Below are 22,211 nucleotides of genomic sequence, written 5' to 3'. Positions count from 1 at the left end.
ATTCCTTGCTAATCTCACACACCACCTCTGAATTGAAAGTTAATTCCATTTTGCAGAGAGTGACAAAGAACGTGTTTTGAAGTAAAAACCTTTCTAAAGCTTTTTAAAAGCTTAAATTTGAGTGGACATGTTCTAACTACTGTCACGCAGAGTATGATCATCTGGAAGCTGTGGATTTTGCTTTTGTAAGTGCCAGTGCTGTTGCCCTTAGACACTGATTATTTCTTCCCTAGGATCGTGGTTCAGCGTTTTAAAGCTACCAGGCAGGATACTGAATAAATGCGAGAAACTCAGCAGAGAAATTTTAAATTGGTTGAATCATGCCATGAAATGTTTATCCCAGTTTTATCATCGAGGATCTCCCTATAACCTCCCCTGCCCTTCCTACCCCCCGTTCACCACAGACGTCTGCTTGTTGGCCTATGCAGAGCTCTTCAATCGGCTCCCACTTTCAGATGCACTGCTTCAATTTTAATTAGCCCCTTGTCTTTTGGTAAAGACAATCTTTTTTTTTTTGCCAGTCACTGGGATTTGTGGTTAGAAATTGTTCTAATAGGCCACAGAGGGAGTCTCCACCTCCAACTGGAACATCCAGAAAGGGACCTGGAGCTGTAACCCCTATTAATGCACAGAGCAGGTACTGAATAATATGAATGGCTAAACGAAAAAGAGCTAATCCAACCTAAACTCCCTTCCCATATGGGGTGAGAGGGTTTTGTCTTGTTATTTACTGTATTGTTATTCCTGTATTGCGAGGTTGTTTTTTTTTTTAATAAACTAAATGAACAGGAATCTTAAGATCTCTATGTTCCTGTTAAGTGTGTGTTGTGCTGCCATCAGGTTGTACTACTCTGAGTTTCGTTCTGTGATTTGAATATAAAAGGCAAAAAAACCATAGTGGGAATTGGTTGGTGTGGAGCATCTAAACAGATTCCTGGTTATTCCACCTAGAATAAATATTCCACCAAGAAAAAGAAAAGATTGATTTAGTACTTAGGGAGGGGGGTACCCCACCTCTGAAAACATCATTACCGTTTCTAAGGCCACATTGAAACACATCACTGGTTCACCTTGGAGCCTTAAACATAAGGCAAAGCCAACAACAGCCTCACTGAGATGAGGCAGGATTGAGTTTAACAATAGCCATGAACACTTCAGACTTTGGGAGCTGCCTCACACGAGGAACATAAGAGGAGAGACGCTTTAGATGTCTAATTCAACCAAATAGTTATCATTCAGTACCTCTATTTATCTACCTCTAGTTATCAATACAGTACCAGTATTCAAGATACCACATTGTTATTGAATATGATCACTCTAGTTAATACTGAGGAAATCTATTATAATAGTTGAAACAGTGGTTTTATTGAAAAGCAGATTTACAGCAGAATTTAATGGCAGAGTTTAAAGAAATTGTTGCTGAAATGATCAGGTCCTGAAGGCTATCCTGGTGTGTTACAAGAAGACCCAATCAGTGATAATGCTGACAAATGGCATTTTGCTCAAAATTCTAAATCAACTAACGTGTGGTGTTGTGATTACTAAGAAGAGGCATGTTATAGTATACCACGACTGAGGTTTTATGCTTAGGAAAGTAAAAAGTTTTAGCTTTCTTTCACTTAAACGCACTTTCACTTAAATCACTTTTGTGGATTTACTGTAGATCTGATAAGCTAGCTTTGTTGAAAAGGATTCATAGCTGTTAAGTTATAACTTTCTTAGCCTACTTGGGCAATTGCTTTGTCAAATGAGCCAAAAACGTTTGGAAAAAGGGAATCGTGCTTTATTTTCTTATTAAGGCTGCTGTGAAATATTATTAAACTCATCACACGGCATCAAGTTTTTAAAAAGCCTTTCCGACTTCCTCTTGAACACAGTATGAATGTCCAATTCAAATGATTGACAGATGTCATCTTCTGATAATGATGAGGATTTAACCGGTGCTCTGACTCTCTTTGGTGCCCCAAACACCTGGCAAGTAGGGGGAGGTAGAGTGTAAGAGGACCGTACTGACTGACTGAAATGTAACCACAAATTTAGGGATTACTACCCCCCCTGCTGGTGATGGGAAGTGGAGAGAGTCCTTACTGTACGCTCCAAAGAAGAGACAATTTCTGTCACTTAACCTGATCTATTACTTGTTTAATGGGCTGTATGTAGCTGTCAGTCAAATGTATAATGTATGCGAATAACATTAGAATGATTAATTTAGATAAAACACAAGTATCGTAATAAATGTTCCAATAGAACCATCTATTGGATGAACTGTCCACTGGGGAGTACTGAACCCCGTCCTGCGCATTGTAACCCAGCTATGTTAAGTAAGTACCTGTACAGTATTCCTGCCACCAGTCATTGCAAATAGCAGAAAAGGCACCTCTGTTGTGCTAACGAGGGCCAGTGCTGTTGTGGCACCTCTGTTGTTTTGTGCAGAGGGAGAAAGGAAGAATAAATACTGAAAGTCTGCTTGCCAGTGTCATTTGCTTTAATTATAGTCTAGCAGTACTGCCAGCAGCAGATTGAAAATGGTAAGGAGATAATCCCATTGTAGTGCGCTTGCTTTTACAATATTGCCACAGCCTTGCCATTGTAGTGCAGTTATTTCCCCTGCCAGCAGTTCACATTCTGTCTCTTCCTTCATGGTTATCACTAATAAGTAAAAAAATATTTTTGGTGCTTTGCTTCTAGTTAAGCTACCAATATTTTTGTCTTGCCTTATCGATGTAAAATTGACCGTATTAATGGACTATATATTTCATTGATTTCTGATTGCTTTTAAGTAGACACAAAGGATAAATATTGCATTGCACGAGTGTCTCAAGACTTATTGTAATCAACATCTCTATTGATCCCCTGCCTAAGAGCCAGAAGTAATCTATTTTAAATACACTTTCAAGAGTGTGTACTTGCAGCCTTGTCCTTTCCATTGTAATTGTATTGGCAGGAGGCCACGTAAAGCTACTGCAAGAATTGAAGTATTTAGCATTCATTTGGCCTTGTGAGTAAGAGTGGACCTTTATATACAGTACACTCCTGCTTTACTGCTCCTCTGTGTCATATGTGGGATAGATCACTGAATACATGTATAGCTTCAGTAAATACTTCTATATACAGTATAAATACAGCTGGCATGTATTGTAAACACTGTTGATGGGTTAGGGGACATTAAAACAACCTGCTTGTCATTTGTGTGAAAAGTAGAGAAAGTTTTTGAGGTTGAAAAGATTCCTCTGCACCCCTTTCCCCAGATTTATCTGAAACGTGTTCCGTGTGCCTGATCTAGGCAGCTTTTGCCCTTTTGCTTTTTTTTCTAATATAACAAACTGCCATTTATCGCTTGGTTTTTCAAAAGAAATTTTACAAGCTGTTGAATGTGAAAAACACTGCAAAAACATTCCCCCAGTTAATAATGATAATTAATATTGCTTTAGTCTCCTAAGTCAAAAATACCCAGCTGCATTTTGTATTTGCATTTATGGTATTGTACAGTATATACAGTATCCAGACCAATACAAGTCCAAATCCAAAGTGCAGATTTAGAAAACAGACCTTAAATGACAGGCAAATGATAAATGGTCCTTTATTTCTTATTCTGTAAATCTTCTGTTGATTGACTATTGATTTCTTGTCACATTTGCCAGCAGTGGTGAAATGGTTTTGGACAAAAATGCATTTTTAACACAATTTTGGTGGATTCAGCTTTTGTCAGTATATGTTATAATAGTGTCGCAGAGACACTTCAATGCAAGTACAATAACCCCTGTCTCTGTCTAAATGGAATACCCTGTGCAAATCCTTTACCTTAATCAAAGGGGTTTGCAGTTAGCAGTGCAGGCATCATCTTAATTTTCATCAGAGGAATTAAACTACTATACCTCCCTCTATCGCTTGCCTGTGATTGGACTGGACTAAAAAAGCAGACAAGCTGGTTCTTTTGTTGCAGTTGTGTGATCTTCCAGATTTTTGTCATATACTTCAATATACAATAAAGTGGGGTCTTTATTTGTTGACTGCCCCAGCATGTAGTCTAAAGTACTTCTACAGGTGTGGTAGCACTGTGTGAATTGAGTCTCCAAATTCTAAAAATGGATTGCATTCTACACAATATTTCCATTTTAAATTCACCTCATTGTTTTCCTTAATTAACATGCATGCATTTGCAAGCCATCAATTTTCTCTCTGCTTAATTGTCTTGAAAATTGAGAAAATTACTATGTGCTTTTTGTATTCAAGTACAAGGATTAGGGTTTATTCCAGGCATAGCGAAATTCTTTTCTTTGTCTTAGACACCCACATACTGTATGCCCGCAAACTTATACAAACACCTATATGAGTCTCTATACATCATCCCAAAAGTCACACACATACAGTACATCTCCAGTGGCACCAACATATTGTACTGTATAAACAGCATATCTGCTTTCAAACACATACTGTATATGGTTATGTAAGCATGCTCATACACTCTGAATGGCAGATCCCTAAAAGCCACACACATGCAAAAGTACAGTCCATTCATTTTTTGGAGGTCATTTGGAATCAATGTCCAGTTTGCAAAATGCCAATTAATTGCAGTTTAATAGCTAATTAGCTAATTAACACAAAGTCATAAATCACAAAGAAGCATATAAATATGGGGCCGGGCAGTGATTTTGCTCTCATGACCCTTCCAGGTTGGTATTTAAATAGAAAGAAAAATACTGTGATGCAAGTTTGTGATGTGCATTGTCCCACTTTTTCTTCTTCTTAAATGCTGTGTTCCCGATTAACTGACGGGGGGGATTGAGAACTGTGTGTACAAACATGGAGTCAAACGAGACAGGAACTTTTTGACCTTTGGACTTGGGTTTATAGAATGAGTCTAAGCAGGTGTGTCTACCAAGTGAGAAGGGTTGTTAGTTCTCATGGTCAGCACGTACGTGGTGGCCTTTCAAGCTTATTCTTATATTTACATTTATAGTCTCCTTTGCTGCTCAGGAGGAAAAATGGCTGTTTACTAGATAATAAGCCTAAGAAGGAAATGTTGCTACAAGCTATGTTAAGTTCTTCCTATGGTCGTAGCTGTGTCTGACATTATTTCTCAACTCTGTCTAGTCAAATGGTACTGTACATTCCTCTTCTACTCAGGACAATCAGAATTGAATGAATGTGGAATGCTGTGTTGTACTGAAGCATAGCTGGAGTGGCAGTGAACTGGAGTACCCAGAGCTGTGTCCAAGGAACAGTGTAGCACTTTGGGACTCAGCAATGAAATGTTCTGAAGGGTGATAAGCAACATGCTTAGTAGTTGGCCTGGGAGCAATTTCTGATAAGGCTGTGATTTTGTTGTAAATTACGTGACAAATGACGTAGAAAATAACAGCCTTTTTTTGAAAGAGTGAATGTCATGGGCAATTTCCAAATGGCATGTTTCCAATATTTGTACTGGCTGAAATCTTTCTCAGCATACATGCAGACTGGTTATGAAGCACTAAAGCAGAACTACAGTACATATGAATTTGAAGGCTTTTGACACAGTTTAGAATTCAGTTCATTCTGCCTCAGAGAAAATGAGACCAGATGTTGATATACTGTAGGAAAATACACATTTTACAGAGATGTTCAATTGCCTTATGAAGAGAATCAAAGTTAATGTGACTAACCAGACATGCTAAATACATCTTATTTTATTTAATATGTTTTATAACCTCATAATTAATTTTGATCATCTGTACATAGTACGCAGTGCTTTATTGTATGGCAGATATCCCTACATGGATGGTGTAGTTAGTTTAATTATAATAAAGTCTTGCTATAGTTCAATGCGTTTATTGACTCTGACTTATAATGTAGCATGTTTTTAAAGTAATATTTCAAAACAGCTTAGTAAGGAGAAACGAGTCATCCTAATTTCCATTTCCTATTGATATTTTACTTGCTGAAACAAGCTGTGTACTGCAGCTGGTACGGTGTTGTTTGGTCTCCAGAGATAGCACTAATGAAGTTGTTGAGCTGTTCAATTGTTCAACCCTTTAACGGGTTCCAGTCTTGCTCCTTGTGAAGCTTTGTGCAACATTTATGGTTCGCAGTGGCATAAATATGTTGTGCTAAGTTCTACTCCTTCAGAGACAGAAAGACAAAGCCTTGTGGAGTCTAAAGGGGTAAATGTAAGTCTCTTTGTGGTATGTTCGTGGAGACAGATAGATCTTGTAAAGTAATCCTGCTGCCTGAATGATAGAGGTCAACTGAAGTTTGTTTTTTTTGTGATTGGATTGTTTAGAAATGGTGCTATTGAATTCCTTTGTCCAGCATCATCCCATGTAGTCACATGTTTCTTTACTCTAAGAAAACGCCTTCCAACCCTTTACTTGCTCAAACACACTAAAAACACACACTGTTCAGTACACAGGTTTACATAAAAAACTTGCTCTTTTACAGTCATGTCCATTCTCTTCTTCTGGGTGCCTGTTTAGTCCTGAAATGGAATCTGTACAAGAAAGGGGCTCAGCATTTTTGCTGTAACGAGGTACACAGTAACCGTATGTTTCAGACAACCCTCAAAGCAGACCAAGCAAAATGCAATTGCATAACACCACTTCTTCTGCCCATCATAATGCATTTGTTTCCCTTCTAGCTATGAACCAGAAAAACACAGTGTGCCCCAAAGGGGATGAAGAGAAACTTGTTGTGTGGTCCTAGGAATTAGCCCTTTTCACAGCTTTAAGAAAGACATAAGAACAAACATCAGGTTTTTAATTTCAGCTTTACTGACATTGAGCCTGCATTGTATATAGGCTGGGTCCTACATATGCACATTTATTCTTTGTGAAAAAAATTGACTATTTCCTAATTTTCCCTGCCAAGGTACAGTATGAAGACAATAGTTAATGATTGAACAGTTACTACAAATTGTTAAAAGTTCTGAAGGGATCATTCAATAATTAGGTGGCAATTTTGGTGGCAGAATTTGTATTATCCCAATTAGAGCTCTCAGCTGCTCAGGTCCATTGTACCTGTGGGGGACTCATACTTTAGGGCTTCTATTGTACAGTAGCTGTCTTATTTTATTTTAGTTTCTCAATGATGGAGGGATTACTGGAGATGATCTGGGATGGACAAACCGAACATTTTGGGATGAGGGGCCTGTTTTCTTTCCTTGATTGTATTTTACTTGTTTGATTTGGGCGAACATTTTTAAAAAACATTTAAATGTATTAACAAGAAGAAGGCTTATTAAGGGAGAAAGACACACACCTACTGTACACCTGCTCTAGCACACTGTCTTTCTCTCTTTCCAAAGTGGCAGCCGTGAGGTCTGACCAGAAACTGGCATTTGCTTTTTGAAATTGCCTAGCAACAGAACACCCTAGTCCTCCATAGAGGCTCAAGGCAGAATAATTAAAGAGAGGTTTTCTTTTGTTCCTGGGAGTGTACGCTTCTTTCAACATAGGCTCTCTCTTAAAGCACAAGAGGTTTTTTTTTCCCCAATTTCCTAGCCATCCACTATTTTTGCTCGTGTGATAAATTGGAACTAGTTTCTAAGACCGGGCCTCTCACTTTGTGGCCATTTGTATTCATAAAAAATTGATGACTGGTACAGGTTATTGAACATTTGCTTTCCATTATTAGGTGTGCAGCAGAAAGATATACTGTGTGCGCTGAATCAGAAAAAAATTAACCTAAATCTAAAATGCTGATGGGAGGTTTATGGTACAATCAGTCACTCACTCCAAAGAATGATGTTAGAGATGTAAATTTGGGGGGGGGGGTTAAAAATTAAAATCTAACTCTTTAGGATACTTTTTGCTGCCATCTATTTGTCTTGCCTAGATTAGACAAAGAGGACAGAGGATGAAACCAGAATGATTAAGACTTTCTTTAAATGACTGCAGACCTTAGGAAAATTAATATTGCACGGAAGATGTAAAATAATAACATTTAGCATCTGGATGCATGTAGGAGGTGATATTACCCTTTTCCCTGTAGAAAGGGTATTTTCACAAGGTCTCCCACAAGGCCCACAGTGGATGCCCTCTGGCTATAGTCTCGCCTCCTGCTGTTGTTTTTGTCTTCTGTGTCTTGCCTGAGGCACAGGTAAGTTTATAAACCCCAGGTCATGTGATCCACGTCTGCCAATCACAGCACTATACTGTATACTGTACTACACACACATGGATTTCATCACATTAAGTCATTATTTCAAACAATGGATTGGAACACATAAGAGACAATCATTGGAAAATGGACAAAACAGTTTAACAACTCAGACAGCATAGCTACAGTAAATGCAAATTTCAGTAACAATGAGAGAGACAAGGTACAGTAAAAATATAAGAAATCCCACAGAAAATATAATAATGCAATAAGAATATAGGAAAATATGAATGTAGGAGCACTATAATTGTTAGGTAAAAAAGATAAAGGGAAGGTTATTATAAACAAAAGGAAAAATATTACAGGTAATTGTAATGTCTCTTCACAACCAAATGGACAGTCAGCACCATTTTCTGTTTGTTACTTGTTCTATTTTTCTTTTATATTAGTCTGAAGTGTTTTTAGTGCATTCTTATGGTGTAATTGCCTGCAGTTTCAAATTGCATCCACAAAACTTCAGGGATATACAGTATAATGATTCTTAACAAGAAAATAGCAAAGATTGTTTTTTAACAAAAGAAATGTTACCATGTGAAACAGGTGTTTTTCTCAGTAGCCTCTAAATCAATGACATGTATTGTTCACTGCATCTAGAAAATCAATGCCTCCAGTTTGATCACTTAGATGTTGTTATACCAGACAGTGCATTTCAGCTCTCAATTGAAAGTGCTTCACAATGTTTGATCTTGAGTAGCTCATGAAACAACAAATATATTCTAAGCCTTAGCAAATCAAGTTTGTATTTTAACGTAATTTTTAAAATATTGTAACACTTCGGGGTTCAGGTGGGCGCCCTTGCCGCCGCCCATCTGGTCGGCCCCCCACCGTCGGGAACGCGAACCCGGGCCTCCGGCGTCACTCAACAGGGACCCAGCCTGTTGAGCTAAAGGGAGATCTCCCCGACGGTGGGGGCCGACCAGATGTGGCGGCAGCAAGAGCGCCCACCTGAACCCCGAAGCGTTACATTGGTGTTTGAAGTGGGATGGGATAGCCCTTCGCCAAGGTAACGTGTATGCGTTACACTCTCCGTACCACTGAGTGTGAAAGCTGGCTTACCAGAGCAGTGACGTCACCGCCCTTCCCTGTAATAGCAGGGCCCACAGCCGCTGGGCTGGGGGGAGATCTCTCTTTAGCTCAACAGGCTGGGTTCCTGTTGAGTGACGCCGGAGGCCCGGGTTCGAGTCCCCGACGGCAGGGGGCCGACCTGATGCGGCGGCGGCAAGGGCGCCCACCTGAACCCTGAAGCGTTACAATATTTTCTTCTGTATATAATTACAGGCATTAGAAGTGAAACAAAGGATTACTAGAACTTGCGATGACAGTCATGGAGACTGTACAAACAAAACGGACACACCTGAATCCAGAATCCCACATGCCATTGCCATCACCTGACACAGAACAGTACAAGGCATCTGAATAAAGAAGACAGGAAGCAACAGACATAATCAAAATGCACACACATACTGTCATTTGAACATAAATAATGTCAATATTGCAATTGTCATGCTTTATCTTTAACTGTAGTATCCTGATTAGGGGAGGGTGGGTGGTTGAGGGAGCCCTTTGTGTTTTTGGTGTTACAGATCCCCTCCTTCTTCAGACTGAAATATCAGCCAGTGAAGCTCTCATTGGCTGGAACTGCGTAGGTGGGAGCAGCATGATTTGTAAATGTGTTGTAATTGGCTGGACGTAACAAGTAAAAAAATATTGTGTTTACTGTAAATGTGCGTCTGTGTTCTGTTTTAAATGTGGGGGAAGAAGTAAAGTACTTGGGAGTGTGTAGTGGAGATATACAGTAGGTGGAAGTTACTGGGTGTTTAATGGAGGCTACCATTCAACAAACCACTTGCAATCTGTTTTCACCTCATTTTAAGACTTACGGTTTTGTTTTTTTAAACATCTGCATCACAGAACCAAAAGCATCTGTTGCTTTTTAAATCCTCTCAGTGCTCATACAAGAGGTTAAGGATAATTATATGGATGAGCTGTTAACTGGACATTAAGTGTGAGCACAGTTTATTAAATTAAAATCCAATCCCTTCTTCATCTGCCAAGTACAAAATCACTCCTTTTCAATGTCATGTTTGGAGTGAAGCAATGCAGCTTGTGAGAGTGCTATTAAAAGTTTTTTTTCAGTCTCAACACGGACATTACCTAATACCATCTTTTTAATCCCGTACGAGGTTAAACAGCTTGCCGGTCATTCTGTAAGTTTAAACACTGTTACCTATTCCAGAACATATTTCCTTCCCCACTGTGAATGTTGTCTACTCCATAATGATTGATATTTTAAAACTACAAAAAAAAGTTTAGACTGTGTTTTTATGCCACTCTTCTTACTTCTTGAAAAGGACAAACATTCTGTGAAAATACAAATGTGTCATCACAGATGTTAAAAGTGTGATGCGAGAGCAACACAAATACAGGTTAACCTTGAATTTTTTTACTTGCTCTAGTTCTGCTTCACCATAAGGTGACATTGACCTGTGATGAACTTCAGCTACATACACAAGAAGGGTGTAGAATAGTGCCTCTTCAAAGAAGTACAGTATTACTCAAGGATAAGGAAAACACTGCCTTGAGAAAGTGGAATGCAATCACTCAGACTACAGACATTTTCATATTTCCTCATCATTTACATTGAGTTCCAAAAAGAAATTAAGAATATAAAATACAATATTTATCTTATTATAATATAATATATAATATTTATATACAAAATTTATATTAAGGAAGAAAGTGTTAAAGTTTTATGATGTTGTGCTCAGTAAGCCTTTAAGAGAAACATCTCACTGAAGATGTATTATTATGAAGGTTTACATGTGTCTCCATGTGTGACAGGAGCTATGCTTGTGTTTAACAGGGGATGATGTACCTGGAGGAGAGAAGGCTGGTCCACAGAGACTTGGCAGCCAGGAATGTGCTGGTAAAATCACCCAATTACATCAAGATCACGGATTTTGGCCTAGCACGCCTGCTGGATGGGGACGAGAAGGAGTACAATGCTGATGGGGGCAAGGTTAGTGCAAGGGGATGCTGGGAAACATCAAGCTAGGGATGGTTCTGTTTGTTTCCCGGAGGTGTATATGGAGTTTGGCCAACCTCTTTTCAATTGTCTCTGATTGGATAGTGTCTTCATATGACACAAGGCACCCAGTTGATATGAGAAAACACTGTCACCACATCCACGTGAACATACAGTGTGTGATTTTCTGCAACTTAACACTGCATAATTTCTGGATTCACGTAGGGGGTTCAGGTTCTACTAACAGTGGGAAGAATATGCATAGGGTTATAGAAAGGAGGGGAACATCAGAAAACTGGAAACCACATAACTCATTTTTGCATGAATTTTTTTGTGTGAACTTTTAAACATTTTTTCTGCCAGAATGTTATGGTCAAGATAAATTTGAAGATATATAACATGCTTATTTCCCTCCAATTTTGTTTCTGAAATTTCAGAGATTGCAGAGTTTGAGTTAGTACATACAGTACATAGCCGCCTGTAGTAAGATTAACCTCAGAACATCTCACTTAATGTATAAGTTATTTACTTTTTTCAAGTTTTCAAGTTGCTTTTGACAGTTTTGTTCTTAATTTAAAATATCATCAGTTCATCTGTTACAGGTATATGCATATGTATTATTCTAGAGTGAGAAAGGACACTTATTGCTGTTATATCCCACCAAAAGGTACAGTATATAAGCTGAACCCAACTTAAATATTCATAATGCAAACACTGTAATTTATTTGGTTCATATAGGTTTCGACAATTTATTTTTTATATGCATTTCAAGTAAATCACCTGTCATTAAATTGCGTATCTAGAAATGAAGAAGGCACTGGTGCAGTAGCATTGGGATGCAATTACTGAAAGTTGCAATATACAAAACAGTCGGCAACTTTAAGATAGGATCAAAATATCACTTGTCCTGAACTTCAGTGGGGCCACAGATTCCAGTGCAGAGCGTAAGAGCTTTCTAATTGGTGTGGGAATGCTAACCCTAACCCTAGCTGGAGTTTCAACTGAGCAGATCTGCAAAAGGTCTCTGGAGTTTTCCAGTCAGCAGATTTAAACATTTTCTTCAAACCACAACATATGAACACAATACACCACAATCCTTTGTTAATAGCTGAAGGAAGTTAATTTTATTCATTCATCCATCATCTTTAGTAAAATTTTCGAACAGGTAGAAAATGCTGTTATAATGGTATTTGAATGAGCGTGCGTTTTAGGCCAGGGTAGGGTTAGGGTTGAAAGAGCCATTAAATGTTTACTGCAGTTATACTTCTAGTTGCTGATTAAATGACAAAATTAAGAGAGTTTACTCAATAGAACAGGTTTTCTTCCAACTTTTGATCTGATGCAGTTCTGGGATGCAATTAATGAAAGACGCAATATACCAAACAGGTGGCCAAAAGTCTCCAAAAACAAAACTTCAAGATAGGATCAAAATATGACTCGTCCTAAACTTCAGTGGGGCCACAGATTCCAGTGCAGAGCGTAAGAGCTTTCTAATTGGTGGGGGAATGCTAACCCTAACCCTAGCTGGAGTTTCAACTGAGCAGATCTGCAAAAGGTCTCTGGAGTTCTCCAGTCAGCAGATTTGAAACTTTTCTTCAGACTGCAACATATGACCACAGTATACCAAAATCCTTTGTTAATAGCTGAAGGAAGTTAATTTGATTCATTAATCCATCATCTGTAAGAAAATGTTCAAACAGGTAAAAAATGCTGTTATAATAGTATTTGAATGAGCGTTTTAGACCAGGGTAGGGTTTGGTTTGCAAGAGCCATTAAATGTTAACCATAGTTACACGTCTAGTTGCTCATTAAATTACATAATTAAGAGAGTTTACTCAATAGAACAAGTTCTCTTATAACTTTTGATATGACTTACAGTATTAACATTCCACATAAAAGCTCCTGCAGTTTATTCTGTTGTTGTTGACGGTATCCCCAGTTTTAACATTTTAGTTGTGTTGTATCTACAGTATGTCTTTTTGGTGTGCCTTACATAATATTCCATTTATCTTTCATCTTGGCAATTTGTACTGAGATGAAAGGCTTGTATTTTTCTAATCGGATGTTATTTCCTTTTCGAAATGGCAAGCTAAACAGTAGGATTCAGATGATGACAGAAAAAGTTAATAATAATGAGGAAAAGAGAAATAGAACCAGTGAATTATTCACTGTGATTATGAAAGCATGTTCCTCTATATCATCATCAGAGATTCCTGATGTTGAAATGACTGTGATCTTCTCCAAGGGCGAGATGAGTCACTGCGTTGCTGCAGGAGTCTTGTAATAATGCCAGGATGCTGAAGTGGTAATCTAACTGACTGTGTCATAAAAGCTCTGTGGAGAAAACTCTTACATCAGACAGTTATAAATATAACCATTAGTTAGTGTTATGCTGATTGTTTCAGTCTGAAGAGGGAATTTGTTTTGGTTTCGTTTTTTTTTTTGATGGCTGATGTTATTTGATATCCATTTGCTGGATTTCCTTCATATCAGAATTGCTCTGTACAGGTACTGTACTGTATGTGTGTAGAATATATCTATGTTGTTTCAGCTCCACCTGCTACATATTTAAGTAGCTTATTTTGTTTGGAGAGCCCTTTTGCCCACACTGTACATGTACGTGTATTGTATACTCTTTTTCATTTATTGTTCTTTAGAAGTAATATGGTGTTAAACAAATGTATGTATACTTACAGTGCCCTGCACAAGTATTCAGACTGTTGTCAGGAGGCTACCTCTTAACAATGAGGGTTAAGACACAATATATTATGCTTAATACAGTACATTGCAAAAAACATTAGCAAAACATCTTTCTTGGTCGGCATCACTCCCCGTGAAATATGTGTTATATACACAACCAACCACACATATTAAAAGCAGTATTTTAAAATGAAAGAAGTCAACAGATATTTGATATGAAAGAAAAATGTAAAAGGCCTGCTTGTATAAGTATTCAAACCTTTTACTGTGGCAAACCTATAGTAATTGCCTTAATTAGCTGCACAATTAGTTGAGTGACCTCTGTTTGTGCATTATAATAGTGGTTCACATGATTTGAGAATAAAACATCTGTCTCTGCAAAGTTCCTTGGTCAGATAGTCAATTTCAAGCAAAGATTCACCATGAAGACTAAGGCACTTTTACAACAAAACATGGATTAAAGTTACAGTTACAGTATATCAAGGAGACGTACAGAACACTTCAAAGACCCTTAATATCTAATATCTTAGAAGATCAGGCTGTCTTTCCAAACTTGCCTTCAAATTTGGCGGGCAAAGGAGGAAACTGGAGGGACACCACTCCAAGGCCAAAAGCTATAGAGTTCAGTGGCTGAGATGGGTGAAAATGTCCTTGGATTAACAAATTCCTGGTGACTGTACAAAGGAGGTTTGAATGGATTATCAAAAAAAAAATCTCAAATCAAATTCTACATGGGGTATGCAAGGGGTATGCAACTGTGCACCTACTGTGAGCGATCAGTTAGTGGTACTTCAACATGTAGAAAAATGTTTTGTGGTCAGACAAGACAAAATTGGGACTTTTTGGTCTTAATGCAAGAAATGACATTTGACACACAACCAACGTAGTGCATAATTATCACCATCCCAACTGTCAGGCCTAGTGGTGGCAGTATTATGTGGTAGTTCTGCCTAAAAAGCTTTTCAAGGCTGATGGGAATAAAGATAGAGTACTTGCACATCATAGATTAAAGCCTGCTTCAGACCTAAAACCGGGACAAAATTGACCTTTCAGCAGCACAATGACCAAAAGCTACACTGAAGTGGCTTTAGAAGCTTAAGAATAAGAACGTTAATGTCATTGTGGCTTAGTCAAAGTAAAGATATTGATCATCTTGTAGAATTCTCGAAGCAGCCCCAAAGCAATTGGAGAAAACATGAGTAAATCTGCCAAGACGTTGGGCAAGAACAGCACCAAACTGGTGTGCAAGCTTGGTAGAGGCTTATCAAAAAGACCTGAGGTTATAATTGCAGTCAAAGATGCTTCCGCAAAACATTGAGGCCAGGGGTCGGAATACTTGTGATATCAATATACAGCATTTCAGTTTTTGCTCACATCTTTTGTAACTTATCCTCTCCCCTTAAAAATCTTCATTGTGGGCACTCAGATTTTGAATAAAATTGTGTACGCCATCATTTTGTTACATCACAAAATGGGACACAATAGGAAGGGTTTGAATACATTTGCGAAGCACTGTATACAATATTTTCTTTTGAAAAGCAAATAAAAATCCCTCAATGCTTTCAGAAGCCTGAGAGTGAAATTCAGATTTTTTTACCTAACTATTGTCCTGTGTTTATTGTTGTAAGTGCACTAAAATATGTGCAAAGAAGATGGGTAAATGCACTTTGTGTATGGGAAATTCAACTTATTGCCTAGATACAGTATCTATTGCAAGCAAATATTCTCCTTGTATACCCGCTGTCCATCAAGGATGTACGCTCCATAACTAATTTGAAACTTTCCAGTTACACATGTAGAAATATTTACAGGTAGAAGGTAATCTGAAACAAGATGATAATTATTCAAACTGTTTATCAACACATAGGCAGACAGTTTGGCACACCTGTACCACTGGAGCTGTGTAGATGAGAAGAAGGTGCATTTTGACTCTTCCTTCCCTCTTTTTTAGATGCCAATCAAGTGGATGGCGCTGGAGTGTATCCACTACAGGAAGTTCACGCACCAGAGTGACGTGTGGAGCTATGGTGAGTGTGGCTTGGACAAACCACTGATCCTCACTTGATCCTCGAGTATTATATAATACATGTATAATGTTCAATCACCTTCACAACATACTGTACACAGAAGGAGAAGAGAGACACAAAAATGGGACATAGCATGAATTCACCACAATCGGCCAGAGGCTGCTTTTCTGCTGTGGGGCTGCAGAAAAAAAAAATACAATTAAAATAAATTGAATGGGGACCAAATATAAAATAACTCTGAATAAAAGTATTGTTTATTGTAATCTGCAGAACTGTAGAATTTATAGAATTCCTCATTAAAAACACACCGGATAAGTTACTGTAACCCACTGGTGGAAGATAACTGAACTGGCTGTCATTTACACCACTTGTGCTTCCTCTCCCTTTTACGTGTCCCAGGAGTTACTATCTGGGAGCTGATGACTTTCGGAGGGAAGCCCTACGATGGAATTCCAACCCGGGAAATCCCAGACATCCTGGAAAAGGGGGAGCGCCTCCCTCAGCCACCCATCTGTACCATAGATGTGTATATGGTCATGGTGAAATGTAAGACCCATGTCTTACACCTTTCTCTATATACTGTTACAGTACATCACCCCAGGTGTGCCTGCAGCTCGTCTGCTCTGCATACAGTATTTTTTCCAAACTGCAGGGTATGTTCTTTACATAATAAAATTAGCGCCACGATAGTAACACTGATTCCTACTAAGGACCCTTCTGAAATGGTCTGTCTCTACACTGCCACTGCACATAGCTGAGACTTGGGATGGTACTGTATGCTCGTGAGTTAGCATCATTTTCTGATATCTGCTAGCAATCTTTCAAAATGCATGCATGCTAAGAGTCCACTGGCCCTGATCTTCCAAAAGACGTTCTTTCTGCTTTAAATCATGTGAGCACTCTGATGCCTCAGTCATCCATAAGGATGAGTGGCATATTATTTCTGTTTTAACTTCTCCGGTTATTAATCTTTGCAGAAGCAATACAGGCCCTTTGATGGAGTGTCACTCTTGCACTGCAAAGCTCAGCATGTACAATTGGTAGTGTTATATAGGCTCAGAAATATATCACAGTTTCTGTGCTTTAAGCACACACTGCTTGCTTAGGAAAACATTTCACACCTATTAAGGTGTATATAGAGAGAGACAATAGCATTAGTACCACCTGAGGGGTCACTTGTTCTACTACAGTAAGTGTCTTTGTGTATTTGTTTCTTGATTCTGATGGCTTTAACAGACCCTCTGAATGAAAGACAGCCTGATTGCAAAATAGACCTAAATGTAGCAGTAAAAGATGCGAGGCACTTATTTTAATTATAAATAAGCTTCACATTTGTTGTTTATAATGATTTTGCAATAGTTTATTGGTCTCCTGCATGTGTAATTCTGCCAGGGTGATCTTAAATTGCTGAGGTTTGCTTGCATTTTTTGAGTAGGTGAGTAATTGTGGGTAATTCAGATAATGAGTAGGTATAAACTGAAGAGTTATTAATTGTGAGGAAATTATAACAAGAGCATGGTTTATGGTGTTAATGTGTGTGCAGCTCCTGTATGTTCTTGGAGGACGAGGACCAGTTTTTTTATACTGACTGGCACCTGAGGCACTCATTAATTTGCTTGAGGAGAACAAAGATGGTATTGAATTGACATCAAGGAGATCAAAGACTTAAAATTCTTTCCCTATCTTCCTTTGACTCTACCTAGACCTCAGCAGAGCCTCACACACTACAGATTAAACCATCTTAAGATGCTAAAATACTAAATACTAAAAGATACTGTACTAAGATGCTAAAACAATGGTTCCCAAACTTTTTTATATATAAACCTATCCAGATATACCAACAGAGTTTTGAATCATATCCCCTTTAATACCCATTTTACCAATCATTTTGTAGTTAAAAGGATGGTCCCTTAATGTCACAAACAAACTTGTTTCTTGAACCAAAATCATGTGAAGGAGAATAGATAGGTGACAATTTCAGCCACAAGCTGTTTTCAACCTATAGATGGTAGTGATACTATCAGTTTTATCCCAGTGACTGCCAGAAATCCACTTTCACAAGCATTTATTATTGTGAACGGCGCTGTAGGCCTCTCTGATATAGAGGGATGCTATGGTCACATACAGTACGTACATGTGTTGCACCAAGTGTTGAAAATAGCGAGGGCACTGTTAATTGGTATTACTGGTAGTTGGAACTTTACTGGTAAGACCTCACATCGAATATAGAGAATATTGTGTTCAGCTTTGGTTGTCATTCCACAAAAAGGATATTGTATCCTTAAATGTGAAGGAAAAGCAACAAAATGAGACAGGTGTCCCTCTTCTAGGATCTCGTCCAATTGGAGAGCAAATAATGGTCGCTGATAATTTGATCTGCTAATTGTCTCAGAAAATCATCAGCCATGTTAGTCAAACAGTGTTGTTGCATAATAACACCATCTGAATAGCTTTTCTAGCCTTAGTAAGAAGAAAAGTGCCAACCAGGTCCTCGGTCACTGGTGGCATTAATTCCACAGCTATTGTATGAGACATTCCTGACCTTGCCACTCTGTAACTCTCATGGTGCTTGGTGCTTCAAGGGCCTTTGTCCTGTCAGCTGTGGAGCATAATATTGGCCAAAGCTGTGAGAATGTCACGTGGTTTGTTTTTGTGCTGCCTGTGTTTTATTTTCCAGTGTCTGTGTAAAGGAGATGATTTTAAGCTGTTGTTCGAAAGCAGTACACCACATACTGTAACACACTCAATGGCTGAGCAAAAGCATTGACACCAGTCCAAAAGAATCCTACTGTATTTCAGTGCATTTTTTGGCTTTTTATTTGGTACTGTATGCATCATTGCCTTTCTTTTTGAATATTCATGTTGTCAGTGTTTATGTTATGTCCACAGCTGCCGTACTGATATTTAAGGTTTCATTGGAAGTTTGCATGTTTTTAATACTCCCTGTCTTTAACATGTGCTCATTTTGCTGTTTAATATTCAATACTCAGTACATCTTTCACTACGTCAAAAATTATTAAATGGGGACAATCCTTTTGACACCTAATGTAATTGGATTTAATCGGTGCACGTCATTATATCTGTGTGCAGTGTCCTCATTGGTACGCTTGAAATAAAATCAACAAAGTACATTTTCAACAGGTTTAAGCACGGTGAGTCGTAATGGTTATAAGCTCACAGTAAAAAAAATAGCTTAGGAAAAAAAGATGATGTTACATAAAATCTGCAAAGTTAACAAATCTGTGGAAGATTACAAAATATTCTCTGAACACCCTCTTGAGAGAACTGGTGTAGCCCTGGGGGTACATGTACCTAAAGTTTAGCAATGATGCAAACCCCAATTCTGTATCTTTACTCACGTTTGTGCATGTGCCTACCTCATACAGATGTGCTCTTCTTATTCACAGTGGTTTGGCCTGCATCTTCAAGCCTTTTCAGAGGCTCCTTGCATGGCCCAATTTGAGTGTATATATCTGAACCCTCCAAGAGGATCCACAACTTGAGGAAGCAAAATCCATCATTAAAGCAGAGAGTTCTTGTGGTGCTATTTTGAACCTTTCCTTTATTTCTCAGGCTGGATGATTGACGCGGACAGCAGACCCAAGTTCAAGGAGCTGGCAGCAGAGTTCAGCAGGATGGCTCGGGACCCGCAGCGCTATCTGGTCATTCAGGTAAGTCCTCCCTCAGAGCCACTGTGGCCGTTACACAGCAACGCCTGACAGAAGCCCACAGTGTGGGAGTGACTTATTAACTGATGGGTTTTTCAAAGAACGAGGAAAGCCATTTCTTTGTCCTTCTTTTTTTGTGTAATGCCTTTTTCGCACCATAAGAACTCTCTCATTCCATAGGAATGCTCCTCCTTATTTAAAGCTGAAAAGATAGTTCAGCTCATTGGAGACCATGTTGTTCCCCTAACACTGACGTGAGTTTGCATGTTCCAGGGGGATGACCGAATGAAGCTGCCCAGCCCCAATGACAGCAAGTTCTTCCAGAGCCTGTTGGATGAGGAGGAGCTAGATGACTTGATGGATGCAGAAGAGTATCTGGTCCCTCAGGCCTTCAACCTCCCTCCTCCATCGTACACCCCCCGTCCTCGTGTTGACTCCAACCGGGTAGGCATCCCATATCCCAGCAGGCAGGCCCTTCCAAATGCCCTTGTGCTTACATTGTGCTTTAGTCTCTTTATCAGAACTGATGCTAGGATTGTTTAGAAAAAAAACAATTTTAAAGCATATTTGTTTTATGAAAAACATTTTTGGAGGGAATTTCATCTGTGCTCATGGGCGTCTTTATTTACCAAGTCCATCTTGAATACAGAATAGATAACATTGTTCTGCAGACACTTGCGCTTTAAAAACCACAAACAAAAAATGTTCTGCATGTAAAAAACCTTTAGAATTACACCTGATCTGCACAGAGCAGGAGTCTCAACTCCCCTGGGGGACCTAGAGTCTTCTGGGTTTTGTTTCAATCTGAGTCGTTCAAATAACCCAGTTAAGGAAGCTGTTACATATACCACGTTGAAGTCTGGTAAGCAGTATTGTGGTTCTGCAGATAAATAATTAAATTAGTTACGTAGCTGAGAGCTCAACTGGAGCACAAATGAGAAGACACTAAGCCCCCCCATGACTGGACCAGGACCATTGCATTAGATATATACAGTATACAGTACACGAGCATGGGCAGGCCAGGTTGAGTGTGGGTGAAGTGCCAGGGCTGTTTGGCATAGTGCATGCCCATCAACTGGACAGAGCCCCTGCAGAGCTGAGCTCATTAACAAGACGGAGCCCCACTGAATGGCTTTCGTTGTATCCCAGTGTATCACATAAAGGCCATGGCTTTTTAAACTCCGGCCTCCTGAGTACCACTTTCATTACTGAGTTTCGCACTTGTAAATAGCAGTGTCTTCACTAAAATGGGAGCGCTGTTTGCTGAAGGATGATGGGCTTGGTCTGCTGTTTACTTTCTGCATGGCCAGCTGTGTTCTAGCATGTCTTATTACTCCTGTGCGCATGTGACAGGCAGGCAGAGACACCAGGGAGGCCGGAAGATGGGCTCCTTTCATTAAAAATGCAATGAGACACTCCAGTCGTGAATTGAAACAAAAAGGTCATCATAACCAGGGCGTCAATGACTGCCTGGATTATAGTAGCCTACCAGCCCACACTCCTAGACTCAGCCATTGAGCATAGAGCTTTGTGAATAAAAGAGGGAGAAATTTAAATTATTTGTCTTTTTGAGAAATAATGTTAGAACAAGAATATAGAGTCACATTATGTCATAACCAATAATCTGAAATAGCATTTAAATTGTCCTGTCATTTTTTTGATGTATTAATTATTAATTTTTCTGTTATCTTGCGAAACTCCCATGTCAAGAAGCCATCAGCCATGTAGTTATTTCTGGTTTAGTTAATAATGAAGTGTTTTCGGACAGATCCAATTTTGTTCCCAGCTGAACAAAATAAAGCCAATTCCTGAAATGCACCCTTTGGTGTAAGTGTCATTGGTGATTAGGAGACATATACAACTTGGAGACACATTTTGGCACATAGGATAATTCCTGTTCAGGGCGGAAGTAGGAAGGCAATGGCCTACTTCCTATGTGAGGAAGATATACACTGTAGTCCCTGTAAGTATTAGGTTGCCGAGAGGGCACTACTGTATGTAAAAAAACAACTTCATTATAAGTAAAGTAAGAATGCAGTCCTGAAGGCTGGGTCTGTGCACCAGTGCACTCTACTGACACAGCTGACTGTTCCCAGATGCTGGGAACTGCATGAATAAGTCCACAGGCTCCTGATTGGAAAGAGACAGACTCAGTAATGTAAAAGGTTATGTGCTGAAGTGCATCTTTGAAAATCAGGGTTATGTTACCTCTCTGAAAGCATCCTGTTTGCTGAGCCTGACTTCACTGGAAACAGTCTGACAAGCAAAAACATCACTGACATTTTTTCTAGTTCGTTGAGCATCTAATTCCTGTTACTTTGGTTTTTTCCCTGTTTATCCGCGTACGCATGAAATAGAATGTGTCTGAATCCAAAAATCTGTTCAGATAGTCTGTGCTTTTGAAAGAAAAGGGGATTGGATTTAGATGGTTAGGCACAGGCGTTGTGAAATAAATATGACGAAACGAAATCAAATAAAGACCAACAGCGAGAGAGCAGGGATATTGTTGCTTTGCAGCAGTCTCTGGAATGTAATTAAATACAGTATTTGAAAACCAGGTGTGTGTTTTTTTTCCTTCCGAGGGTCTTGAGAACCTCAAACAGTGAGGAAGAACAGAAAAGTAGTGGCAAACCAGAGCTTATTTTGTTTTGCACTCCT

The 22,211-nt window shown here is 39.0% G+C and overlaps 1 protein-coding gene across 1 annotated transcript in view; it reads left to right on the top strand.

Moving 5' to 3' along the window:
• The window catches only part of LOC148822271 (receptor tyrosine-protein kinase erbB-4-like), a 375,272-nt gene that overhangs the window by 341,159 nt on the left and 11,902 nt on the right, over nucleotides 1-22,211 (top strand). The window contains exons 21-25 of the mRNA XM_088930325.1: nucleotides 10,997-11,152; nucleotides 15,810-15,885; nucleotides 16,285-16,431; nucleotides 19,459-19,556; nucleotides 19,827-19,997. Coding sequence (XP_088786451.1) covers nucleotides 10,997-11,152; nucleotides 15,810-15,885; nucleotides 16,285-16,431; nucleotides 19,459-19,556; nucleotides 19,827-19,997 — 648 coding nt within the window. The remainder of the gene's footprint in view (nucleotides 1-10,996; nucleotides 11,153-15,809; nucleotides 15,886-16,284; nucleotides 16,432-19,458; nucleotides 19,557-19,826; nucleotides 19,998-22,211) is intronic.

Source organism: Atractosteus spatula, chromosome 13, assembly GCF_055471065.1.
Source record: "Atractosteus spatula isolate fAtrSpa1 chromosome 13, fAtrSpa1.hap1, whole genome shotgun sequence".
Classification (NCBI taxonomy): domain Eukaryota; kingdom Metazoa; phylum Chordata; class Actinopteri; order Semionotiformes; family Lepisosteidae; genus Atractosteus; species Atractosteus spatula.
The sequence above is the reverse complement of the archived record's forward strand: the minus strand, read 5'-3'. Positions and strand labels throughout refer to the sequence as shown.